Source organism: Hypanus sabinus, chromosome 3 (assembly GCF_030144855.1).
Source record: "Hypanus sabinus isolate sHypSab1 chromosome 3, sHypSab1.hap1, whole genome shotgun sequence".
NCBI lineage: Eukaryota > Metazoa > Chordata > Chondrichthyes > Myliobatiformes > Dasyatidae > Hypanus > Hypanus sabinus.
In genome coordinates this window covers 65,982,080-65,994,829 of record NC_082708.1, presented here as the reverse complement: position 1 = coordinate 65,994,829, position 12,750 = coordinate 65,982,080, and the positions used below count along the sequence as shown (strand labels likewise).

The window sequence follows — 12,750 nt, the reverse complement described above, 5'->3', positions numbered from 1 at the left end:
ACAGCTGTCATAGGGCAAGCTCATATCTGGCATGTAGGAGTCACCATCATTTGTGGTAAGGAGGAAAGACAAGATTGCAAGATTAGAAAACTTTGAATTACAAAAGGAGTTCTACATTTAATCTAAACAAATAAAGGAAGTATTTGTAAGGTTTAAGGATTTGAAATAAGACATAACCCTAGGCAAGAAAAAGTTCAAGCAGGAAATGAGAAGGGCCAAAAGGGGCCACGAAATGTCCTTGGCAAGTAGAATTAACAAAAATCCAAATGTATCTTACACAAACATTAAAAACAAGAGGATTTCTTAGGAATAGGTAGGACTACAAAGAATGAAAGAGGGATTTTAGGCCTGGAGTAAGAGGATGGTGACAAGGCAGGAAATAGGTGCTTTATATCTGAATCCACCATGGAGAACAAGATGGAGGTCTGCAAGATCATTGTAGGGTATATTCATGTTTTAGCACATGTTCAGATCAAGAAGTTGGTAGTATTGCATCCATTGAAGAACATGAAGTCTCCAGGTCCTGGAGGGATACACTTAACACTATTGAGAAGGATAAGGGAGGAGAGTTCTGGAGCTTTGAAAAGATCTTTGTATCTACTCTAGCCATAGGCTAAGTCCCAGAGGGATGGACAGTAGGCAAATTTGCTCTTGTGTTTAAGTGCAATAGGAATAATTCAGGAAGTTATAGGCTGGTGAGCCTCACATCATTGAGCTGGAAGATGCTGGAGATGATTTTTTGAGAGAGTATTGACTCACATTTGGGAAAGCGTGGGCCTATTAGGGATAGTCAGCATGGCAAGTCATGTCCTGCAAAACTTGATTTTTGAGAAACAAAAATGATACATGCATTTGACAAGGTGTAATAAATTCTAGATGGCTAATGGCCCCTTACTGATTCTCATCTCACCTTACTAGTAACAGCTAGATAACTTGAAAATAACTCTTTATTCCTTGTCTCTGTTTACTGTTCTGTTTACTATACAAGTGGTAAAATCAAATTTTAGACTGTATCATTTTCACTGGTTAGCCAAACCCCTCTCTCCCTCCCTGCTGCATCATTCTGCTCAGTTTTGAGCTCTATTGGGATGTCATGGGCCTGGAATGGGCACTATATAGTTTCCTGGTTTGGCATCAGAAATAAATATTGTATGTTATATAGAGAAATTATAGTATTATTCTCTTTGTAATGCAGAAGACAAAGATGAGATAGAGTAGCTGTGTTTAAAATAATGAAGGCTTTTATTGATACAAATAAGGAGATTTTTTCCCAAAGGCAGAACAGGTGGTAGAGGATATTGTTGGTATGACTTTCAACATAGTGAGTTGTCATAATCTGGAAAGCACTGTCTGAGATTGTGGCAGAGGCTGATTAGTAACCATCTAAAACAAATTGGGCAAATGGTGTAAAAGGGAATGTTTGCATGGATACAGAGAACAATAGGGGGAAGGGACAACACAGATAATTTTAGAAGTTGAGCAGTCCAAGTTTAAGATTTTTAGGATATGTGGACCTCGGGGACTGTTGAAGATACATCTTAACTAATAGGAAATATTTTAAGGGCATGAGCTGTAAATCTTTCAACTATCACAAAGACAATAAATTACTTAATTTCTGGCTTCACCTTTGAAGATATTACTCAACTGACAAAATTAATAGTAAAACTGTTAACAATGAATGAACACATTGTTTCCCAAACAGATTTGGGAACTGAACCATAACATATTCAATTCAAGATTCTCAAAAAAAGTAGGCAAGTGCTGTGGCTGCACATTATCTATGTTTTATATTAGAGTTGGATATGGCTTTCCTTGGAATAATCTTGAATAGTATTTTGCAAAATTGACTTGATCAGGAAACAATAAAAGGTCTGCTGAGTCATACTGTTGTCAGTTTCTAGTACGTGATGAAAATTAGGTAGCTGAAAATAGATAAAGGAAATAGGAATTTCACAAATGGATATGCAAAGTTAGTGTTACATTTTAAAAAATCTTATAAATGGGGAATAACAAACTGATTGAGGATATTACTGAAAATTTGCAGAATAATGTTTCAAATCAAAAAAGATTTGAACTCATTGACAGGAGAAAAACCATTAGTGGAAAAAAATGAGTCAACTGAAATGAATTAAAACAGGCTTTCATAAAGCTGCAAAATACAGAGATATGATAGCATATGGTACTTGCATCTTTTGAAACAAAGGAGTTACTCTTGAGAATGTGTCATGCCACTGGTCCAGAGGAGATAGGTAACTGACTTGGTAACCATCAATTTGTAACCTTTGGTAAAGCGCCTTCATTTTGAGCTGACTCATCCGTGGTGTTTCAGTCCTTCCTTCTTGCAGAGGAGTTCTGACATTTGCTTAGCACCAGTGGCTGACAACACAGCTGAACTCATTAGTACTGTACCAGTATGTTAGAAAATTATTAGTGCAATCCGCAACTTTTTTATATAATCTTATATAAAACTTTGACTTCCTTTCTTCAATATGCTGGTTTTCCAGAAATGATTTTTCTATTTTGCGTTTGGTACACAGAGCTTAGAAAAATATGGCACTATGTGTAACCCTAGATAATTTCTAAAGTACAGCATTGTGGGCCAAAGGGCCTGTGTTGTGCTGTAGTTTTACTATGTTTCTATTTGACAAGGTCCCTTATGGTAGACAGATGTAGAAGATTAAAATACATAGGATTCATGATGACTTTGTGGATTGGCCATAAGGCACAATAGTAGTCAGGTGTAATTCTGACTGGGGGGGCTGTGGCCTGTGGTGTTCTGCAAAGATCAGTTTATGTGAAGGTTGTCAAAGTATATAAAAGGATATTGATCAGTTGAAGACATGGGCAAAGAAGTTAAAAGAAGATCTTAATCTGGGCAAGTGTGAGGTCAAATGCAAGGGCAGGGTCCTTAACAACACTGATTTAGAGGGATCTTGAGGTCGAAATCCATAAATGAAAGTGCATAAATGAAAGTGGCAACTCGTGGATATGGTGATAAGGAAGGCATATGGCATGCTTGCCTTCATCAATTGGGGCAATGAGTTTAAGAAACAGGAGTTAAATTGCAGATGTAGAAAGAAAAATTTGTTTAGACTGCAATTGGCATATTGTGTGCAGTTCCAGTTGTCCCATTATAGGAAGGATGGTAAAGCTTTGCAGAGGGTGTGGAAGAGGTTCATCAGGGTGCTGTTTTGTTTGGTGAGTTTCAGCTAAAAGGAGCGGTTGCACAATCACGGACTGCTTTCTCTGGAGGGTCAGAGGCTGAGGGGAGACATGGTCACTATTTATAAAATTATGAGAGGAATAGATCGTCAAAGTCTTGCCTCCCCACCAAAGAGTAGAAATATCAAGTACCAAAGGACATAACCTTAAGGTGAGGGGGTAAGTTTAAGAAGCAATCAGGAGGGCTAAGATTGTTTTTAGAAAATACATAGAGTGGCAGATGCCTAGAACAGGCTGCCAGGCAGTAGTGGAAGTAGACATGACATGACATTTAAGAGGATTTAGGCAAGCACATGAATACAGGTGACCCCCCCCCCCCCCATTTTTCAAACGTTCGCTTTATGACAGCTCGCTGTTAAGAAAGACCTACATTAGTACCTGTTTTCGCTAACCAAAGAGGATTTTCGCTTTTACGAGAAAAAGACGCCAGCTTTATACATGTGTTTATCCCGAGAAAGGCTACCATGACAGTGAAGCCTTGTGCGGGCAGTTGTGTGCGCATGCGTGTACTTACATATGTGTGTACGTGCGTAGGCATGTACGTGCCTATGCGTGTACATGCCGATTTTTTTTTTCTCCAAATCAATTTTGGCTCACTCTTCCCAATTCTGTTAAGTGAAACTATACCATACATACAACATTTCTACTTTATATAGGCTGTATATTTATCACATACAAGCTGTATGGGTCCTAATGCCCTTCCCTCGGACAACACTGGTGACGTGGAGAGGAGAGACTTGCAGCTTGGGCAACTGCCAGTCTTCCATAAAAAAACCTTGCCCAGGCTTGCGCCCTGTAAACTTTCCAAGGTGCAAATCTATGGTCTATCAAGACTAACGGATGCCTACACATATTTATCATATCATTCCTGTTTTTACTATATGTTCGTGTTATTTTAGGTTTTATGTGTTATTTAGTAGGTTATTTTTTGGGTCTGGGAACACTCAAAAACTTTTCCCATATAAATTAATGGTAATTGCTTCTTCGCTTTACAACATTTCAGCTTACAAACTGTTTCATAGGAACACTCTAACTTCGGATAGCAGGGGAAACCTGTATGTAGGAAATGATAGATATGTATCACAAACAGGCAATTAGGTTTAGTTTAATTCAGCACCTTGGTTGACATATTCATTATGGGCTAAAGGTCTGTTCCTCTGCTATATGGTTCAATGTTCCAGATATGGTTTAACCAATGTCCTGTACGTGGAGATTGCTATGATTTTATATCAGCTATTATTAATCTCCATGATCAATAATATAAGAATAGGCGAACTGATGTAAATCAATCCATTTATAAATATCATCTAAATTCTTTAATTACTCTCATTCCTTTAAAGAGAGCTATTTGTTTCTCTTGTTCTCATCGTCACGTTACTTTCCTTTTATTACGGGATTCATTTAGGCTGGCAATAAGAATGCACCAAAATTGGCAAACTTTTTCAAAATTTTTTCCATAAATAAGCCACTTAATAAATTTAAGTCTTGAAGGAGCTAATCACCATCCTGATCCCATCTCATCTGAAAGCTGCAGCAAATGAACACACACTACCTAGTTCATACATGAATAATGGCCATGTACTGAAGGATAATACTGAATCAAAGGTGGTGATAAATCAGCATACAGGAAGGAGATTGAACATTCAGCTCAGTGGTGTCATAACAACCACCCCTCAATGTTAGCAATACCAAGGAACTGATTGTAGACTTCAGGAAAGGGAAACCAGAGGTCAATGAGCCACTCCCCATCAGAGGTTCAGAGGTGGAGAGGGTTAACAACTTTAAATTGCTATTAAGTTACTATTTCAAAGGACTGTCTTGGACCCAGGACGTAAGTGCAATTGCAAAGAAACCACAGCAGGAGTCTGCGGAGATTCAGCGTGACATCTAAAATTTGGCAAACTTTAATACATGTGTACCAGAGAGTGTCTGACTGACTGCATCATGTCCTGGTATGGAAAGACCAAAGCCTTTAAATGGAAAAATCCTACAAAAAGTAGTGGATGCGGTCCAATACCTCATGGGTAAAGTCCTTCCAGCCATCACGTAATCTGCATGAAACTCTGTCATAGGAAAGCAGCATCCATCATAAGAGATTTCCTCCACCTAGGTCACACTCTTTTCTCACTGTTGTCATCAGGTAGAAGATACTAGGTCGTCAGGACTCACACCTCCAGGTTCAAGAACAATCAGGATAGCTACACTCACTTGCCCATCCATTGAGATCTTCCCACTTTAAGGACGCTTTATCTTGTTATCTCATGCTCTTGCTATTTATTATTATTTATTTATATTTGCACTTGCAATTTGTTGTCTTCTGCACTCTGGTTGATCTTTCATTGATCCCGTTATAGTTACTATTCTACAGATTTTTTTAATATGCCCGCAGGAAAATGAATCGTTTATATACAATCACATATATGTAGCTTGATAATAAAAATTTACTTTGAACTTTGGTAATCAAGCAGTCCCACAACACTGGTGGTGCAGGACCAGCAGATAATGTTATATATTATGCTCATGAATACTTAAACACACTTTTAACTCTTTTTTTTAAACTAGGCATTACACAGTAATATAATAAATTAAGTGATCAAAGTGAATGCACAAGAAAGATTAGCATTTACTGCCACCTCTAACTGTCTTGGAGAAATGGAGGAGGCTACCTTATTAAACTATCTGTGTTCATAATGATGCATTTTGGTGCAAACTTTCATGTATTGGAACCAGCAACAGTAAAGAAATGACAATATATTTTCAAGTCAGGATAGTGTCAAATAAATCATATTAAATTCTTAACTTACTAACCTTTAACTACATTGTTTTTTGTTTGACCAGTATGGGAATGACATCAGTGTTAACCAAATAGCACTCAGCACAATGAAATGATCTCACATGCCCATTTATCAAATTTCTGACAAGTTTAATTGCATTATTTAGCCCCAGCTGCCAAAAGTTTAGAGTTTTAATGTAGCAATTGACTGTAATTAAATGAATATATGAGAGTGCCGAAAAGCACATGTGTAAAAATTTGACAGATCCACAAAATTAATTCCATCTGTAGATTAGTGAACATCTCACCTGAGGATACAGAAAAACATAATATAGAGGCCACCATTTGCAGTAAGGAAGGAGGTCGATTGGAGGATCTCAGGAAGCAGTTTGTGAATATAGTAGTCTAACTTCCGCCTCCGCAGGATTGCTGCAATCTAAGACAAACATGGAATTATCCTCAATTCACCACGTAAAAAGTAAGGTGCATCATTGATGTTACCCAATTTTTTTAAATTTTTTTATATTGTAACATCGTTTCATAAATTATTGAACACATTTTCCAGTTTGCAAAATTTCACTTGTAAATTTGAAAAATCAATAAGGCTCATGTAAATGTAATAGCAATGTTAAACTCAGTAAGGGCAGTGAGCCCTAAGGTCAAAGGTCTATGCAACAAACTACAAACAAAAGATAAGGAATAAGCTTCAAAACATCTTCACTGATGCGTAATCATAAACCTCAGACTCACGCTAAGAGAAGGCAAGTGCCAATGAAATAAAGGGTACGTTATAATTATGCAGAATTTTAAGAAATCCTTTGAAAATTAAACAGATTATAAAATCAATATTCTACTAGGCTGCAGGAGGAAAAGATTAATTAATGAATAATACTTCCAATCGTGGCTACGTGTTAAGCAGTTGAAAGCACACCACATTAGAGATCAAATTACTTAATTAATGATATCTTGTAATCCGGCAATGATTACAAACAGAAAAATAATCTTTTGATGAATATATTAGACCTATTTTTGTCAGCCCAGCTACAAGTGCTGAGAAGTATTTTGTAAATTTAAAGCACCATTTTACTAGAAGTGTTCTTTTCTAATTCAATTGAGGTTTGAACAAATACTGCATGTCAGCTGCATCTCACAATGGAACTAAAAGCTGTAAGTTGTTAAAAAAAATTATCATGTTATTAAAATCACCAAAGTACTTCAAAGGAATTAATGGATTATGTATACACTGCTTTGTAGGCAAATGCCACCAAGGTGGCATGTAGCAAATGTGTTTGTAGGAGAGCTCCCTAATCTTCTTTCAGCAATTGTTCAGAATCCTTTAAATTCTGTGATCCAGCAAGCAAGGGAATATTTTAATCTTTTCAACTCATAAACAACAGCAAGAGAAGATGGCCTCAAGAACTTTTCCATTTGCACTGAAGTGCAAAATGTAAAGTCGAATTGATTACACATTTCTATCTGATCTTCCAGTAAACAATATATCCTGGTCTCTGTCCAACTTCTGTACCATCACACAAGCTAATCTTCAACCAACTTGATTCACTCCATGTAACATTAATAAATGTCAGGCCTTCTAGATAAGCATCTGGATAAGATGCTCCAACAACAAGCAGCTTGCTGCAAAGGAGAAGACATGTAATATCAGGTCTCTAAGCAAAGCTGAACGTTTACAATACTGGCATATATCTGAGAAAGTAGAGAATAAGCTTATCTTGCCAACAAAAAGCAGAAAATATCCAGTTTGGTTAGTTATGCTCTCATCCACCTTATCTTGACCCAGAACAAAGCAATGGAAGGCATCATCATCAATATTATCTAACGGTATCTATAGGTCAATTAGAATCACAGATGCTCAGCTTGGATTCTGACAGGATTACACATCATCTTATGTCTTGGGCACAAACTTGGACAGTGGGATCAAATTTTAAGAGGATGGGGAAAGCACCATTTAATGAAGAATTCCATTGGGAATATGGGAATAATTTATTTGAACGCTGATTATTCTCAAGAACCTAATATTCTAATTAAAAGAATCAGCTTATTTATTCTCACGTGACTAAATTTATTCACTCCTATAAACTTTTTGCACTTAATTATGCCGTTATTGTCCCTAAGCAGAGTGGTCTAAACACAAAAAATCCAAATTTTCAAGACTAATTTCCTGATTCTAGAAGTCTCTATGATTGACTTTCCCACATAACAGCTTCAAATACGATTTACAACATCCAGATGCACACAAACCTGTTTGCATTTTTTTTAAATATGCAGTATATCTGTTAACTTGCCATCCAAGAGTAACAGACCAGTTTGAACTCTTGGTACTGCTAAAGAAGTATTTTCACTACTCTTCAAACTTACTACTCCTATACTTAAACACTATTTTTTCCAAATCCAATCACAAATAGCAACCACTTGTACTATGCTGGTATATTATAACTATTCAGTGCACCAACCCAAATTCAACAATCTTGGGATCTCTTAACTGCAAACTCTCTACTTCTATTATCACTAACTGCTGCTGCCTGTGCTTGTTTAGAAATGGTAATCAAAAACTGACTATGATTTGATGGCCCTCAAATTTGAGAAAAGTTATCTACGTTGACTCACATAAGAACAATCTGATACTTTAATAAGATATGGTGGACGTCCATGGAAACCTTATTCAGGGCAGGCCCAGCTGTTTCCTGAAAGGGGGAGAAAGTTAGCTGAAAAAAAGGAGAGATGTTTGAATCATTTCAATGGAAGTTTAAGAATAGATGAAGAGTGTATAAAACAAATTAAGCTGCCTTAGTATTAAACATGCTAAAATGGAGGTGCTTGAACAGTGATTTTCAAAGCTAATATTCAGTGGCTCGTATATATAATTACTTTTGAATTTGAAGGAAAATTGTCATCTGGGATTAGCCTCATCTCCTTCTAACTTGGAAGGATGTAAAAGTTGTGGGAGTTGAAATTATTATAGAACAAATACGAAATGTAGGCTGTACTCATTAAATAAAGAAACGTTTGGGGGAGAGAAAAGAGGACAACAAACTACAAAAGCTAACTTAAAGATCAGAGTGTTATAAAATAAGTCAAAACCTATTTTCTTGTAGTAGAATATGTTTATTAACATGGTCCAAGATGTAAATAGATAGTAAATATGCCATTTCTACACTTTACTTTGCTCCCTAAACTGACAAGTAAATACTGCTATCCTCTAAGAAGTTGAACTCAGATGTGGTTGTACTAGGACATGGTCACCAAGATAATTGTTCACAAAAATACTGAAGCACAATTGTTAATTCCAAAATGAAGTTATTATTCTGTGTTGAATAAGATTTTGGGTCATAGAACAGGCACTTTGGCCTATCTACTCCATGCTGAAGTATTAATTTATCTAGTCCAATTGACCTGCACCCATACCACAGCCTGACAGGCTCCTCCCATCCATGTACCTATCCAAACTGCCCTTAAATGCTGGCATCAAACTTCTTCTGCTGGCAGCTGCTTCCACACTCCCACCACAATCTGAACAAAGTAGTTCCCACTCATTTTCCTCTTAAGCACTTCACCTTTTACTCTTAACCCATGTTCTCTGGTTCTAGTTTCACCTAACCTCAGTGGAAAAAGCCTGCTTACATTTAACCTATCTCATTCATTCATTATGTGCCATGCCATATGATGTGGGCAATCATGGACTTTCCATGACCAGGACTGTGTTATGATCCCAGCCCCCTCCTTTGTGAGAATCGCAAGAGCACCCGTTGAGGGGGGGGGGTCAGTAGACCCAGGAAGTGAGAGAGAGAAACGTGCTAAATTGCACGTCCCACCTGGGATACAGAATAAGATGCCAGCGACTATTGTCTCATGGAGACCACGTGAAAAGCCCTCGGGCAAGGTGGGCTGGTTGAGAGAGAGATTGCATCATCCCAACCTGATTGACATCTGCGACCCCGTGAGGAAGTATAAAGGAGAGTCTCGGGGGGACAACCCCTCAGACGCACCCAGAAGACATGAGAGAGTGATCCCGCAGCAGCGGGAAGCCATTCTGAAGGAAGCCACGTGCGTTAGATTCCGGGATTGGAATTTGTGGCTGGAAGCACAGAAAACCGCTTTTAACTAACATCGGGGAAAGGGAACCAACGCTCCCCCGATTTCACGGAAGATTCATCAAGACTCGGCAAGTTCTTTCTCTTCTCCCCCAATCTCTCTCTCTCTGTCGCCCCACGCAAAACCCAGCGATTTTCAAAGGGCTGAGGCCTGCAGATTTTCAAAGTGACTTTTATATTTCCAACGGACAATCTATTAACCCCTAGACAACAGCAGAGCTCACTTCTTAATGATGATTATTACTATACCCACGTTTTAGATTGAATGTTGACGATGTGCACTATCTGAATGTATGTATTAACCCTACTTTTGTGTCCCTTTATGAATAAAACGTTTGAAAATAGTGACATCAGACTTCAACGGACCTCTCTATCTTTGCTGGTAAGTTCTCCAGTTACGGGAGTCATAACAACTGTCCTTGGCAATTTTTTTCTACAGAAGTGGTTTGCTATTGCATTCCCTTAGGTCGGGGGTCGGCAACCCGCGGCTCCGGAGCCACATGTGGCTCTTTTACGTCTGTGCTGCGGCTCCCTGTTGCTTTGGGAAATAATTGGTTGTGGCGACCCTTTTCCTGGCACATCCGAACCGACTCACAATTAGATAGCCTACGGGGGTTTGCGAGCACAGAGCTTTGGAGCCTCTGCGCCATGGGGGGGCAGGTTGAGGGAGGCTTAAAAGTGAGGCTGAAGATTTCGAATAAAGTTTTTTCCTTCGACTGCAGTTACCGACTCCGTGTCGTAATTTTAGCGCTGCGTGTAGCACACCTCTACATGGTCAGTATTTAATTAAAATGTATTTTATGTTAGTTTGTTAGTTTTTGAAATGTAAATCTAAATTTGAAGATTATGGTGATCTTGTACAATCTAAAAAAGACGTTGTGGCGACCCATTTCCTGACACATCCGAACTGGCTCACAATTAGCCAGCGTTCAGGCTAAGGGAGATAGCCTACGGGGGTTTGTGAGTACGTGTCTTTTGCAGCATCCGCGCCCATGGGGGGCGGGTTGAGGGAGGCTTAAAAGCAAGGCTGTTTAGTTCGAATAAAGCTATCTTTGACTGCAGTTTACTGACTGCGTGTAGCACACCGCTACAACGTGTTTTTATCGCTGGCTGTCCAGAGGGGAGGTGCTGAAACGCTTTGTCGCGTGTCTGGAAGAAGTGAAAACTTTCCTGGGCAGCAAAGGGCTCAACTTTCCTGAGCTGGAACAGCCAGAGTGGCTGGAAAAGCTACACTTCATGGTAGACATAACAGCGCACCTGAACACGCTGAACACAGCTCTTCAACGGGGTAAGGACGTACAGCCCTGCACATGTTGGAGGATGTTTTGGCATTCGAGCGCAAGTTGACGTTGCTTGCCAGAGATTTACAGAAAGGCACATTGTCTCACTTCCCCAATTTGAGAGAGTTCAAACAAGGTCACGACATGATAAATTCGGAGTATTTACATTCTGCAATCATCGCAATGCAAACATCGTTTGGGAAACGCTTCTGTGAGTTCAGAGAGGAAAGAAACACATTATCCTTCCCGGTCACTCCCCTAAGCATCAATCCATCCCTACTGAATACGACTGCATTGTCAGGTGTGAGTCAACCTGAACAAGTATGATAAATATTTTAATTGCCTATTATTTTACGTATATTCATATGTTTTCATTGTTCAGTGAAATAGTCCTTTTATTTTTCAGGTTGACAGCTGGCTGACGTTATTTTTGGTTTGCTGCTGGCGGCAAATTTAAGTTTGGCGTTTTTCATAAATACAAGAAGGACTCAAATAGACGTTGAGTATTTTACTTAAAAGTAACCTTCAACCCAACGTCTTTTTTTCGGAGTTCAAAATGTTTTTGTTGCATGCAGAAATGTAATTTCATTTTCTCTGCAGGAGTTCATCAATTTCATAAATGCAACACATTATAGTTTGTTCATACATAGCATAAAGGCAAAACAAAACGTTGTATGCAGTGTTATTTCATTTTAAATGTCAAATGGGTTTTGCGGCTCCCAGTGTTTTCTTTTCTGTGGGAAACGGGTCCAAGTGGCTCTTTCAGTGGTAAAGGTTGCTGACCCCTGCCTTAGGTAGTGTTTTTACAAGATGGGTGATCCCAGCCATTACCAATACTCTTCAGAGATTGTCTCCCTGGCATCAGTAGTCACATAACCAGGACTTGCACCAGCTTCTCATATGACCATTTACAACCTATTCCATGACTACCTCATCAATACTCCTCATAGCTTTGTATACCTCTATCAAATTTCCCCTTAATTTTTCCATGCTTGAGAGAATAAAGTCCTACCCTTTACAACCATTCTCTGTAACCAAGGTCCTTGAGTCCTGGCAAAATCTTTATAAAATTTCTCTGCACTCTTTCAATCTTATTGACATTGTCCTGTAGGTAGATGACCAAAACTGATACAATATACCAAACTGGACCTCACCATCATCTCATACAATTTCAACATTGCACACCAAAACCTGTATTCAATAATTTATGACCAATGCATCAACAGCTTTCTTTATGAACCTATCTACCACTTTCAAAGAACTATGCATCTGTATTCCCAGATCTCTCTGTTCTACTGTACTCCTCAGTGCCCTACCTGTCACTATGCAAATCCTACCCTGGTTGGTCCTTCCAAAGTACAACACC

The 12,750-nt window shown here is 38.6% G+C and overlaps 1 protein-coding gene across 1 annotated transcript in view; it reads right to left on the bottom strand.

Annotated features, from left to right (window-relative positions):
- Window positions 1–12,750, bottom strand: part of tmem135 (transmembrane protein 135) — a 391,315-nt gene that overhangs the window by 367,845 nt on the left and 10,720 nt on the right. Inside the window, exon 2 of the mRNA XM_059964593.1 lies at window positions 6,304–6,431. Coding sequence (XP_059820576.1) covers window positions 6,304–6,431 — 128 coding nt within the window. The remainder of the gene's footprint in view (window positions 1–6,303; window positions 6,432–12,750) is intronic.